Here is a 14,282-nt window from a genome sequence, read left to right as displayed (position 1 = left end):
GCAGTACAGTTTTTAGATCTGTTGGCAAACAGTTACTGGGGAGCCACAGAACATAACAGAAAGAAAAATCTCAAGAATTTACTCAAGTAAAAACATAAACAGGCTTATCACACAATGATGGGGTTTCCCCTAACCCCACACTGTACACTGTGCTTTAGCCATTGCAAACTCATGAGCATGTGACTCCACCTACTGGCTGTAATGGGCCATAAACATACAGCCATAAACAAAAAAGGAAATAAAGTCTCAATTACATTAGTTGATTAACCATACGTTATGTGCTTTGAATGTACAGTTAGAGTTCAACAATTAAATCTTTAAAAAAAAAAAAAAAAGAAGTGCACTCTACATTCTCTCTTTCAGGTTTTTTGCTGTTAACTAAAACACCGGACATTGTTGTACTATGTACTGAAATGTACCTTTCCTTAACACTTGATGCCCTGCACAATTAATGTCCCTCCCTGAAAACACTTGTTTTGATGATCTATCCAATAAGATAAACTAGACTGTGATAAGAAATTAAAAAAATAAAAATGGTACAATGGAATCAGTTAACACAGCAAAGATTACAGATTTTTATTTTTGCTGTTGTGGCAGTGTAAAATTAATTTCCTTCTTCAAGTAGATTGTTTGAAGCTTTAAACATACAGATAAAGACATTTCAGTTTCATTAGAAAGAAATTGATTTAAAAAACAAAAACACATATGTCACATCAGTTTTTACATGACACTAAAATTATGTATAATGCTATGGTCCAAATGCTTTTAGGGTGTTTTTAATCTTTTCCCCTACTTAGCCGCATTACTTAAAAACTTAAAGGCTTAGTGCACATTTACTATAATGTGTAGATACTGTTTTGGTGTAATTACAGTATAACAAGGATTTAGCCTCATCCATTAAATTACACTGTAATGAGCTCTGGTACAAAAACATATCAAATTTTGGGCAAAGTAAGTGGGAATAAAACAAAAATGACAAAACTCATGAGTTGATGGAACGAGATCGCAGGGCCTGATCATCCTCTTCCTCATTTTGCTCTTCCTCTCCCTGGTTGAGTGGCTCTCTGTCCGAGTCTACGTCCTCCTGCCTTGACCTCTTGGTTGTCTTGTTTAGGGTCCCACCCTGTAGAAAAACAAATATTAACCGAACACACTGTAAAGTGTGAGACATTCAGCTTATGAAAGACACACAAAAAGTATTTATAAAATATTAGTTTGTGAGACATCTGACCTGTCTGTGGTCAACAATATTGAGCAGCACTGTGGTCACGATGCAGCCGATTGTGTTGGCCAACATAAAGATCATCATCCTCTGCCAGCGCCACAATGGTATCTTAGTTTCACTGGCCAATGGAGAAACAGTAAAAGAAAGCGAAGATATACAAAATAGAGCATGAATCATCAATGTACAGCAACGTGACCCTGAAGTGACAAATTATCTACCTATTCTTAGTGCCTAAGATCTGCCCAACAATCAGATTGGACAACCCAATCCCGACCATCTGTATGGAGGTGGCCAGGCCCATGGCTGTTCCCAGAGTTGCCTGAGGGACCACAAGGGGAATAGATGGCCACATGCTTGCCTGAAATGCAGGACAGGCAGGAAGAAGTCAGATGCAATACATGCACTGGCAAAACATATGCAAACACAGTGTAATTAAATTGACATTTTGTTTTTTGGGGGGGAGGGGTTGAGTCATTAGAGAGACTGGAATCAACAGAAACGATATAAATAAATCTCGTCATAATAAAGCGACCATTGAAATAAAAATATCAACAGTCAGTTTAAACCAACTTACAGCAGCAAAAGAATAGGTGATTCCCAGCCATATGGTGGAGACCAGCGGAGGGACGAAGGTGAAGGCCAGAAGTCCAAACACAGGCAGCGTGAAGACAGCACAGGCAAATGCAAAAACGCCCCGCAAACCCACATAATCCTGGAGCACAGCCACATAAGAGAATCTCGCATGTTACACCAATTTTATTTTATATTTATTCAAATGTCAACCTTTTGGGCCAATTAGAAACAGTAAAAAAGGTGTAAGATACTTACAATAAGAATGCCGACACTGGCTGAGAGGACGAGTGAGCTGTCATAAACTGCACCTGCAATATAGGCCGCCTCCTTCTGGCTGTAATCACTGTACTTATCCTGTATGAACTTACTGCACAGCGAAAATACAGCAATGTGTCAAAATTCAATGATGCTTTTATATGAGCACAGGTCAGAAAAAGCAGAAGTCAAAATGACTCTACCTGGCATCTGCTATGAACGGGAAGATACCATTGTAGAAGAACATGATGGTAAGAACCAGCAGCCAGTATCTTAGCGACAGAAGCTTTACATCCTGAATCCTCTACACGTACACACAAAGAAACAAATGATTTAATGCACACACTCACTTCATGACACACTGCAATCTATTACATAAAGGTTATTTTAAGAATCCCATTCATACCACTTTGCGGGACTCATCTTGAATGGCTCCATCAAGACCCAGCTGCCTCATACCAACTTTGTCCAAGGCACTTACGATGATGGCAGATACAAAGCCCAACACACACAATACTGCACCTAAAAGACAAACCAGTGTCTCATAAGACAATACTTTACTTTTGTTATTTGCCATAAACCTTGAAATTAGCTTACCACCCCAGAGTGTCCACTGCATGCCATATTTTTCTTCAAATTTTTGGGTGAGAAAGAAGTTTAGGACTGAACCCAGGCGAGAGAAAGCTAGGGTCAAACCAAAGGCCAAAGCCAGCTCCTTTCCTTTGAACCAGAAGGCCGTGATGCGGTTCTGGACAACTGAAAGCAAGAGGTGAATATCATTTACTTTGGAGTAAACCCTGAAAAACACAATAGTTTTTCAATTGGAAACAGTAATATGGGACGAGTAAAATGAATCCACCACAATGTGGTCTTACTGGTCAGGGATCCATTGCCCGATCCAAACAGCAGTCGGCCTGTGAGCATTAACGGCAGCAGATAAGAAGTTCCTTTGAAGTGAGAACCCAGTGCAAACAAGGATGAGCCCAAAACACACAGGAAAGAGAATAGAAACACCCCAACTGTATAAGAGAAAAGTGTAAACAGATATCAGTTTAGTGTGATGTTTTAATGTTTTGCTTGTTTTCTGAAATTTGCAATACGACAGGAAAAAAAAAAAAAAAAAAAAAAAAAAAACTTACAGCGGTTTCCTAATTTATCTATAAGGAATCCAGCCAGGATCACCACTACTGCATTCCTGTTAATATGAGAAAAAAGCACCAACTCTATCTTTTTCCTGATTAATATCCGTACATGTACAATGGAATCAATGTGTAAGTTAGTGTCCTTACGTCCAAGCATAGATGGCATAGAGAAGATTGTACTGCTGAGGGCTCATTCCAAGTCCCTCTACACAATCCACTGTCCCATTGATCACTGTTACATTGGGACAGGTCAGGTTCTGTCAGATGACAGGAAACCAATATCTAAAGTTATTATCTTATCCAGCTACAAACAAAGGACAGACTTTGGAATTTTGACACTAAACCGCAATTGTCTTTAAGCTGGTCTGCATTCCATCTCATACTTACTCCCTGGAACTGGTCCTGCAAAACACTGGGGATGTCAAAGCAAAAATAGGAGCCAAATGTCAGCAGACAGTTGAAGAACAGTACCACGAAGCGATAATACGCTGCAAAAATAACAAAGTATAAAAAGGTTAAAGCTGAATAAGGAGTGATCCTATGGACACTCCATTAAACACAATCACTATATAGCATTGGCAGCATGTTAGTTTATATTAGTTTAATTCAAGCCTTATTTAGGTGCAATGCCTACTAAATAGGTTCGAATCTTAACATATGTGGGCACTCATGAGAAATGTTATAGCTTTATGTCTCCTGTTAGGTCTCAAATTTAACATTACTTTGAGAGAATATCTTTCATATAAAGCTCTACAGATTCCCCGTTGTCCTACTTTAAAAACAAAACAATTTCTGCTAGAAATTCAGCTTCCACCAAGAAATTAACTGGTTATACATTTATATCAACCCATTTTCGTTCTGCACAAGTACAATACCCATAACTAAAGCACAAATTTGAGTGAAAGGGAACTAAATCTAAACTCTCAGCTTGATGTTCATAACTTCATGTTGACCTCGTAAAGAAAAAAAAACACTTGGCAGAATTTAATTAGCTTAGCGGCGATGAAGTTTGATCCATTGAAAGTCTAAAAGTGTGGATAATTTCACAATAACTTTCATTAGACAGCAAACTATTAGGCATCTTCCCCTTTAGTCACATGAGCTACTTTACAACAGCGTTAAACGTGAAAGCGCTGAGCTCCTGGTCCAGTTTTGAGGAAAGGAGGGTTGCCAGACGTCTTTTAGCAAGCTAAGCATAATTTAGTTACCAGGCTGGACAATTGCTGTGATATGATAATAGTCAGACGTACCTTTCTCGGCCGGCTGCGCCATAGTGTGAAAAGGGGACTAGCAGTCTATAAAAATAAAGCTTCCAAATCACATCCTTTAGTGTTGTTTACACTAACTATCCGATGTAGCAGCAGCGTTAGCTGGGAGCGCTTGCGTCTCTTCTGCTGTCCTGACCGCAGACCTTTAAACTATATGGATAAATCTGTTGCTGTGTCATGTCTAAGCAGAGAGTTTGGAAATCTGCTGTCACAGCGAGTTCATTTCTTTTTTATTTTTGCAAAAACTTTATTGACAAAAACGATTTTCCTATTTTAATAGGAGTTACAGTTGAAACGGAAGATAATTCAAAAGTAACAAAATAGTTGAATTAATAATTTAATTTTTAAGAATTTAAAGAGCGTGATAAAGAACAATTTCTTGTTTTTTAACATAATTTGAAATATTGAAAAAAGTTGATTGGGATTTTTTAAACATATTTTCTATCCCAAATTAAGTCTATCAATATTTAGTATAATTAAAAAAGATTAAAGCAAATAAAGAAAGAAAGAAAATATTTAGGTTATTGTCTAGGTTTATTCATCCTTTAACCAATTATTGTCAAATGCACCATTAAATTGACAAATATACAGTATCCTCTGATTTCTGGTCACGTCTTTAATTGCATATTCACCTTTATTCTGATTGAAGTTAGTTTAAGTAAATGTGCTTCTAATATCCGGCCATGTATGATCATAACTTAGCTGTACATGATTCTAAATAAGACTTTAAAGTCTGGAAAATGTACTTCTAAATCTTCCAGTTCAATGTTTAATCTCCCTGTATTGACCTACAATCCAATAAAACCACCTGCAGAATTTTTCTTTCTCTCTGTCTTCTGTTGGTTTTTAAAGATACACAAAAGTACTCTTAGTTTAGAAAGCTGCGTTGTTGGAGAATAAATTGTTATATATCTAGCGCGTTTTTGAACGAATTGTCCCTCGGCGGATACCATCGCTCAACAACAATACAAACATTTGAGTCCTGCCTTTATATTTCAGATTATCCGGCGTCTCGTTTGTGCCCTCTGAAATGTCTGTTTTGCGCAGAGCTAAAACATGGGAAATATCTGAATCAGAAGACGAAATCGACGCTGAGACAAAGTTTAATGTAACGTTAAAGCGTGATGAGAGCAGGCAAAAAGCAAGAGTCAGCACAGACTTGAAAGAGGACCAGAGTTCAGAGTACAAATGCAAAACCTTGCAACCAACAAATCATAAGTCTTGTGAAACATGTACTTGTTCCCCGCGACCACATGGGTCCTGCCCGCCTAGTCCCGCAAGAAAACGCCGCACAACGGAGGAAGTAAAGGCGGACCGACAGAAAGCCAAGGAGAGGAGGGAGGTGAGGGAGAAACAGCGTGCAGCCAGGGCCCAGGAAAAAGAAGAGAGGAGACGGGAGCAGCAGAAGAGGAGAGAAGCCGCGGAAAACATTAAGACTCTCAGGCCAGAGAACTGCCTCAAATGTCTGACAGTTTGCATTCATCCAGGTAAACAGGCTCTTCAAGCTGCCTGTCTGAAATTTTACATTCCTTTGAAAATGTATAATTTATAAACAATATGGGAAAGAAGTTTAAGTTTAAAGTTTAATTTTAAGTTTAAACGTCATTCAACAAATTACACAAAGCTGTAAACTAAAAATTTGCCAGAATTTTATGAAACATTTTAATTATGGATGTATTTAGAAGTTTTAAAAATTTTGCTTTGCAAGTTGTAATAAATTTGTACTATAAAAACTTGCTAAACAGTCCGTTATATCTGTATTGGCTAAACGTTTCCGGTATTATTTTTTCTTCTAAATATATAACCTGCATTTTTTAATTTTTTATTCTAAGCTTTACTTGTCATCCACATTTGAATGTCATTTATCTTGGGTAAGAATTGAAAATAATGTCAAAAAGACCCCTATGGGCTCAGTCTGACTAACAAGTATAATTTTATTGCCTAGTCTCTAAAATTAAACAAAAGTCAACAGAATTACTCATGCAGTAGCTTATTTGGTTCATTGTTAAAAGTATGAGCCCATGAGGACTCCTAAAATCATCATAAGACCAGGGCATGACAGCCACCGGAAGCGCAACGAGCTGTAATAATGAATCTGCACAATTTTTTTTCATCTATAAACAATCTTGTTTTTTTTCTCCAGCTCTTCTGCAACAAGATGGCTCAGACATCCTGCTTGATACCCTTGCTACATTTGGGTGGAAGTTTTGCATTGAGGACCGGCAACTTCCTCACTGCATCACCTGGACCAGATATATACCAAAGGTAGCCACACCTAATTATCCTCATAACTTGATTTCAGTGCATATTGCTTCCACACCTGGAGTTTCTGGAATGCACACAGCTAGGAATGCATCTGGGTATTTTCTTTATACTGAAAATGTCTGCATCGGGAAAGTGAATATAGTGTATTCTTACTGTTTCTGGTTTGCCCAATAAATCATTACATTGTTATCTTTGATAGAGAGAAGGTGAGAAGTGTTCAGTAGAGGAGGAGCAAGTAGTTATGGTGCTGGGTCCCAGTTACTTCATGGACATGGTGATCTCAGTGAAGAAAGTAAGTGGCCTTTTATGGTGTAATAAATTAACTGTGTTTGCTGCCTACATGATGGAGCCCTTGGAGACTTACATGCAGTGTTTTATTGCCACTGCAGAACCTAGACAGTGAAAGGGAAAAGACAGATGTGGGCTCTTTCCTCGGTCCCCTTTTGGAGTGTCTTAACGGTGATACCAAAAAGATTGTCACTCTCTTAGTGACAAATTGTCAGCCAGATTACAGGTCAGTGAATCTCTCTTTGACCATGAATAACAAGAGACAAATACTTGATTAAACCCAACATTCTGACTTGATTGTTTTCTTATTGCCACCAGGAAAAATGCTTGTGGTGTGTATTTACTAGAAGAGACACTACAGAGGAAAATGGGGATGGATAATCTAGATATTGAAGAGGTCAGTTGTCTTTTGAGTTATAATTATTTTCATACCTTAACTTTGAAAAACTCTTATCCTCCTATGAGAGAAATGTGTACTGACCACACAAGATTGGTTGTCTTTCGTATTGTCTCTGTTTCTCTTAGGTCCTTGTGTACCTGCAGCTCTACAAAAATATTTCACTAGTTTTCCTCAATGGTTGGCAGGAGGTTACTAACCATGTGTGTGCCATCACCAAGGCTTTATCAAAACGCCCTTTCAAGTATGCCCCCCCTCAAGTTGTATTCACATGATGTAGAGATTCCTTTAGGCATTATCTCTAAATCCTCACAGTCCTTTTAAACTGTGCCACATGAATTGGTCTTGTCTTTCACTGACAAGATGTGCTTCTATGTCCTTGCAGACTGCTTACAGAGCAGGCAGAGCTGCCCTTCTGTGTGGATGGTTCGTGGGCCAGGGGGGTTCAGGTAGAGAAGAATGGCTCAGGGATGATCCAGGTCTGGAGCAGACAGATCCAACAGCTGAACAGAGTTAGCCCGGATGTGGCCTCCTGTGTGACTGCAGCCTACCCCTCCCCCCAGCTGCTGCTGCAGGTAGATCTGACTGCACCTTAGTGTGGTCCTGTGGAGTGTGTGTTTAAATTCACAAATTCATTAAATCCATTTTGAATCCCTTTTCTTGTTTTTAAGGCATATCAGAGCTTGGGATCAGAGGAGGAGAGGAAGGGGCTACTGGCTGGTGTATCAGTGAAAAGTGGGGGCAAAGACAGACGGATAGGACCAGAAATATCAGCCAGAATTTACCGCTGCTTCACAGCCAGGAACCCTCAGCTGGTCCTGGACTAAACTCAAGAATGTGATATATGTCACTAAGGGTGAACATGGTTTCCAAAGACTCTGTCACATAATATGTTAAATGTTGGTGTTTACAAGCTAAAAATATACCGTAAATCTCATGCTCACCTTCCAGGAAAACACTATTTATACTCATCTGTATTTTGCACAACTCAAGGAACAGAATATGTTAATGGAATATATTTAGTAACAAAGTAATAAGGCGTATATTATGCACGGTTCTCTTAATGTGTACTGTTAAAATGTGAGATGTATTGCCCATGATATTTTTTTATTGGTGTAAAAATCTGTCATACCTTTTTCTTTTTTTTTTTTCTTTTTTTATATAATACTCTGAGTAAAAAGTTCACAAAGTCTCTGTATGAAGATAAAGATGAGTAGCAAATCCTCTTTTAAGCAAGAACAAAACCACTATTCATATTCAAGTCAAATGCTTAATAGAAAACACTTACAAAAAGTAGTTTCCACTGAATGAAAAAGCAACTCCTTTCCCCCAGGAGTCCTGAGAATAACACATGTTCGCTTTTACAAGATTTCCAGTGTATTTTAGGTCAGAATCTAACAAATATTAGGCCCTCTGAAGAATGTGAACTTTTTAAAAACAAGTTAGAGCAATACTAATGGGTTCTGAGCTCCATGACAGAAAGAAAATCACACAGGTCACACATACACACATATTCCACATATTTTGTACAAGGTTGTTTCAGTAATACAAAATTGTAATAAAAAAACGAGTAACAACAACCTAATCCACTATCAAAACCCCAAATCACAAACCCAAACAGTTAAGTAAGTGAACTGAAGTAATACAGGATCCAGGATAAGTTTGCTCTTTTCTCCAGGATTTCCAGCAAGAGATGTTCATGGCAATGGTAGAACAGCTGTGTGCCACTTAAACTTACAAATCCATTTTGTGTACAGAGTCATACCCAGCGACATCTTTTGGATTGGTAGTCTTCTGACTCAGAACTACAGCTATCGTAGTCACTGTTGGGAGGAGATGGAGGGCACTGGCATGTGTAGGGCGGACTTTGAGGGGATGTCTGGCAGGTGCACTGGTACGGGTCGGTGTCAGGGAACGGACTGGTGCAGGGACTCAGGGACGCACAGGCACTCAAGGTGAATACTGGACTTGGCTTCGGGCTCGGACTGGGACTCAAAGGCGGACTAATGTCCTTATGGAGGTCCATGGGCATGTCCCTGTGCTTCTCTGAGGCAGCAATGCTGCTGCTGAGTGTAAAGACCCAGCCCAGCTGTGCAATAAGGAGGGTGCGCAGGCCACGAGGCAGCTCCAGAGTATTCAATACGTCTGAGCAACAGGGTAACATTTGGCGAAGCCGGGCACAGCAGAGGTACTGCAGAGAGGTGGGTGTGTAACAGGCACGGATCACCTTCATACTGCTCTTGGCTGCTGTGGAACAAACCATGGGGTACAATTTCTTGTTCTGAAGCCTAGTGGCAGCAACACCTGTAGCACAAAGACAGCACACAATAAAAAATCTTCTGTATTGAGAACCAGATAATCAGTATGTAAGGCTTACAGCTCCTGCTTTAATCACAGGAAAACACGCACCTATGTATTGCCGATTCTTGTAGAAGGTCAAAGTACCATGCCATGTGTCCAGGTGTACTCCTATGATGGAGCCTTGCCCAAAACGAGAGGAGAACTGTGCTTTTTCACCTTTGTGTTGGAGGAGACCTTTAATCAGATATAGAAAGGAAATTGTTATTTTTTTTTCTTGCATGGCATTACTTATTTAAGTCTCCATCCGCTTTCAGTCTTAAGGTCTATCGTAATCTGTGTACTCTGATCCTCTGACCTGTGTACGAGAGCCCCCAACTGTCTTCATCTTGGCCCAACAGGCTGCCAAAGCTGTATTTAAACTTCTCAAGGTTCACCTCTGAAGTTCCAATTCCCACCATCTAATAGAAGGCAACAAAACAGTTGTTGTTCCACCTCATCAGTAGATGTTCCCATTCCAAACAGAGGTTGAGTCCACTTTCAGATCTACTAAAATAGGTTAGGTTATTCAAGGCACTGCTACCCACCATATCAGTTCCATAGACAGGAGAGGTCATCTTGACTTCCCAGAAGTGTTGGCCATCTGCCAGCTCCTTTGTGCCACGGATGGCGGCTGTGCCACAGCTGTAGTCGGAGTGGAAGCTAACCTTCCTGTTGTCACAGCTGAGGAAGGCTCCAGAGGACTTAAAGTGCTCATCCCACACCCAGTCAAAACCTGAAATCACACCACGCATCAATTAAATTAGGTACAATTTCACAGTTTACTAGTTTCTATTTCATTTGTAATATGCCAGTGGCATCCTATTAGAAATATCTGAATATCTGCTGTGTGGTTTGTCAGAATATTAGATATAAACATTTAAGGCCCCCAGAGGAATGTATGTACTTTCTTGGTGAGACACTGAATTTTGATTGACAATTCTGATTTTATACACCTGCACTGCCATAATATTTGAATTGTAAAAAACGTTTGTCTTCAAGTTCCATCATTAAGATAAAATTTCAGTTTTGTCAAGTCTTTAAAGTATATGACCAAATACAAGAAAAAATATTTATATTTATATCAAGGAAACTTCTATTTGTCGGCGTTGTTAGCTAACACCGTGGGCATTTTAGGATAGAGACATTAACATTGAGCTTAATGCATTGTTGTTCACACTCACAGTCAGTAGCATGGCTGGAGCATTGTTATTATTTTTGTCTTTCTGTTGCTGGGATATTTTCACTTCTTTTTACTTGACTTTGTTAAACACATGAACAGAAGGAGAGAAAGGACATGAGTCCATTTACACTGTCAGCAAGATTACACAGACACCAAAACATAAAATGTATGAAATGCTGTGGAAAGACCTTTTATCAATCAGTAAGATTATAACATTAATGAAAGATTTTAGTCATAAAAAGGTAAAACTAACTCTAAAATTCACTTATTCTGGCAAAAGAAAGCTGTTAAATCTCAGTTTGGAATGACGAAAATAATACCTTTACAGAAAATCGGCACTTTGGGACAGGTTTATACTATCAGTGACTTTTGTTACAGGTCTGTGTTGTCATCTGCAATGTAAATATAATATTTGTCAAATGGTTTTATCCTCACCAAACTTAATCAAATATTTGTAATAAACTTTAATAATACTGTCAATGATTCAAAATATTTTTAAATGTGCAGCTTGAGCCAATTTATAGTCTGTCCTGCTGTGTTCATATGTTGAGTTCTTGTATCTATGTGTTTGAGCTCACCCTGATCCTCCTCCCCACAGATGCAGTCACTGATGAGGTGGAAGCCAGAGCTGAGCTCTTCCTGTCGGTCACACAGGCAGAAAGACTCTCCTATCACCGGTACTGTGCTGGGCAAGGCCACCACCTCTGAGACCGTCTGGGAGCCGGCCATGTAATCCACCACAGACTCCAAGTCAGTGATCTGGTTGACACAAACAGTACGAACAACCTCTTGTAAACCCATAGACGTGGCCATGGTCCAGGGCACTTGGCTTGGTAGCAGGAAAGGAATTAAATCCAGTGGAAAGAGCTTTGGGGTCGTATTTTAACGTTTTCGCAATTCCACTGGCAGCTGTGATGTCTTTTTGTAACAAATACCCAATGGTAGTGGCAAGAAAGGGCAACAGAAAAGAGTGATAAGTTGCCAAACGTGTGCAGGGAAACCACACTCTCACAATGTTGTACCCTACAATCCAAAGAGCCAAATGAGAGACACACCACTCATTTGCCAGTTTTAAAAATCTAAAAGCTGTTCATGGTCCCTATTGGTTAGAAAAGTCATGTGTCAGTAAGTATAATTATATCCTGTCCAAAAATACTGAGGCTCCTGTCCTTGCCTTTGGAGACCTGACCATGTCTTACACACAGCCATTCCAAACAGGCTAGTGTCCCAGTGGAAAACTACAGCCACTCAGGTAGAAATATGCCATTTCACATGCAGTCCGGGCTTCTTTTGTCTCACCTGTTTGGATCATAAAACTATGGGATTCAACAACTTCTTACCCTTTATCATCAAGAAGTGATGCTTAGGTCTCTACAAACACCAATGTCTCACCTGTGTCATCGGCTGGTCTTCATGCTCCTCTCTGTCCAATGCCTGGATCACTGCCATGGCATCTGTCTCTTGCCGTGTTTCACTCCAGGCCAAATGTCGAGCCCGGCCTTTCCTGCCTTTACTCAGTAAGGCAGCTCTGTGGAACAGCAGACCCAACACCTTATGACCAGCTGGCATATGTACAGTAAGCTGGTCTGTTGTTTCTGTCAAATAAGGTCATTGTTAAACTCTTGCCCTACTGAGGTCAGTTAAGTTTTTGACACACACACCAACATATCTGACACTTGCACACAATAGCCCACAATGCAGTGGGCTATATTCAAGGAGGGGAGAGAGAAGTAAGTTCCTATATTAAGGTGACATGCACTTTCAGAGAATCAATAACTTATAAGTGTATTTATGAAAATGGGTCAGTTAAAACAGCATAGACTCTATTCAACAGTGTGTTTTCTTTATCAGCCCTTGGACTCTGTAGAAAGCTGCAAAACATCCTTGGGTGGAAACATTTCCAGTCACCTACATACTGCTCACTGAGTGCTACCTTGCCCCGTATGTCGCAGTTGGCAGCAGGAGGTGTTTCCATGCACTAATTTAACCCTTAAACCCAACCATCTGCATTAACGCTATGTCCATAAACAGCAGACATACAAACAAAAGGCTACCTGACCTAGTGAGTACAATGTGTATAATAAACCACATCATTTGATGTCTTTATGTTTACACCTCTACTGATATAGGCTGTGGCACCTTCCTAGACAATTAACAGCCAATTTAATTTACTACTTTTGGTCGAAACTCTAAAAGTGTGACTTTAGCTACTATTGAAATGTAAGCCAGTTTGTTTCAATAGGTAAGAATTGCAGGATAACCGATTAATCACATTAAAACTGCATGTGTGCTGTCCAGAGACAGAAAAGCCGGGGGTGTTGATGGGATTCTACTGATGCCAAAATTCATTTGAATACATGCAGCTACCGTGCAGATATATTTGTTAACTTCTGTCCTCCCAATGAGCAGGAAAGATTTATTGACCAAAACAGAACTTATTAATATGTGGAATAATCTTATCTGTGTTCAACTGTGCACCACATTCCCACTTAGTCAAATGCCAAATATTTATTTTCTTGACCTGCCCTACCTACAGTATGTCTAAAGCCAACACTGAACACAGCAACAGGTACCTTTGCAACTGGTGCTTTTCAAGCAGGTGCAGGAGATGACTGACAATAATTTAGTTAGTCCGGAGCTAGTCTCACTTTAATTAGGCCTTATCCTACATACTGTAAATACATCATCTGGACAACCCAGTTGGGAGACACTACATCTGACACTAGCTTTGTCAGCCAGTCAGAGACTGTGTCAGTGATAAGAATGAGTGGGAATGATACTACACATAAAAAGTCTTTCTGTTGTAAACTTAAAGAACGTCATTACCACAGTCTACATTTTTATTCTTGTCCTTCATAAGTGCACTAACTCTATAATCATTCTAGATTATATTATAAGATACTACTTGCATGTTGGGCCAAAAAAAAAGTCCCATTATAGCAAACACAAAGGAGCAGCTATGCGTTGATCTTAGAAGCAGCTATGCTCTTACCTTACAGTAGTCTTCCTATAAACTGTCTTGCAGTGGCTCATTTGAATGTCAGTACGCCTCGAGTTACAGAAGCAGTTTGCACAGCGTTTCTCTGCTCCAGTTTTCAGCAAGTTAGACGTAAACAGTTCTTGTCCACGCCCAATCTTCTGCTTATTGGATAGCACCTGTGTGGAGGAGGGGGTTATGGTAATGTACTTACATTTATTGACAGTATGGGGTTACAGTCTGGAAAAACTCTGGCCTTTGTACAAATGATCCGATTATGTGTGGTCTGCTGACTTGAGAGCACAAGGAGTTGAGAACCCATCATGTGCTCAAAGGCTTGGTATTTACTGATATTAACTATTTAGCAGAACT

At 39.7% G+C, this 14,282-nt stretch overlaps 3 protein-coding genes across 6 annotated transcripts; 1 reads left to right on the top strand and 2 right to left on the bottom strand.

The window, feature by feature from the left end:
* Positions 1–561: 561 nt before the first annotated feature.
* Positions 562–4,626, bottom strand: mfsd1l (major facilitator superfamily domain containing 1-like). Of its 2 annotated transcripts, none has more exons than XM_067489058.1 (13): positions 4,446–4,626; positions 3,583–3,683; positions 3,343–3,452; positions 3,193–3,248; positions 2,929–3,072; positions 2,651–2,809; positions 2,460–2,575; positions 2,257–2,357; positions 2,054–2,165; positions 1,800–1,937; positions 1,444–1,583; positions 1,232–1,343; positions 562–1,123 (listed from the first exon to the last, which is right to left on the bottom strand). In XM_067489058.1, exons 1-13 carry the CDS (start codon positions 4,465–4,467, stop codon positions 983–985), a joined length of 1,452 nt encoding a protein of 483 aa, XP_067345159.1. In that variant the 5' UTR covers positions 4,468–4,626; the 3' UTR covers positions 562–982. The 2 variants fall into 2 exon arrangements, with proteins under 2 accessions (XP_067345159.1, XP_067345160.1); XM_067489059.1 differs by having other exon boundaries at positions 3,583–3,607; positions 4,446–4,622.
* Positions 4,627–5,285: 659 nt separating this feature from the next.
* On the top strand, positions 5,286–8,644 carry LOC137105560 (probable crossover junction endonuclease EME2). The gene is made up of 8 exons (XM_067487938.1): positions 5,286–5,950; positions 6,607–6,728; positions 6,928–7,020; positions 7,118–7,242; positions 7,335–7,413; positions 7,542–7,657; positions 7,799–7,988; positions 8,085–8,644. Exons 1-8 carry the CDS (start codon positions 5,494–5,496, stop codon positions 8,238–8,240), a joined length of 1,338 nt encoding a protein of 445 aa, XP_067344039.1. The 5' UTR covers positions 5,286–5,493; the 3' UTR covers positions 8,241–8,644.
* A 205-nt stretch (positions 8,645–8,849) lies between these two features.
* On the bottom strand, positions 8,850–14,097 carry spsb3b (splA/ryanodine receptor domain and SOCS box containing 3b). 3 transcript variants are annotated; one of them, XM_067487941.1, is made up of 7 exons: positions 13,926–14,097; positions 12,326–12,461; positions 11,512–11,692; positions 10,299–10,486; positions 10,070–10,172; positions 9,823–9,948; positions 8,850–9,717 (listed from the first exon to the last, which is right to left on the bottom strand). In XM_067487941.1, exons 1-7 carry the CDS (start codon positions 13,964–13,966, stop codon positions 9,173–9,175), a joined length of 1,320 nt encoding a protein of 439 aa, XP_067344042.1. In that variant the 5' UTR covers positions 13,967–14,097; the 3' UTR covers positions 8,850–9,172. The 3 variants fall into 3 exon arrangements, with proteins under 3 accessions (XP_067344042.1, XP_067344040.1, XP_067344041.1); XM_067487939.1 differs by having other exon boundaries at positions 12,326–12,528; positions 13,926–14,042; XM_067487940.1 differs by lacking the exon at positions 13,926–14,097 and having other exon boundaries at positions 11,512–11,851; positions 12,326–12,459.
* Between the last annotated feature and the right edge of the window lie 185 nt (positions 14,098–14,282).

The sequence above is a fragment of the Channa argus genome, chromosome 20 (assembly GCF_033026475.1).
Source record: "Channa argus isolate prfri chromosome 20, Channa argus male v1.0, whole genome shotgun sequence".
NCBI lineage: Eukaryota > Metazoa > Chordata > Actinopteri > Anabantiformes > Channidae > Channa > Channa argus.
This window is presented reverse-complemented; position numbering and strand designations above follow the sequence as displayed.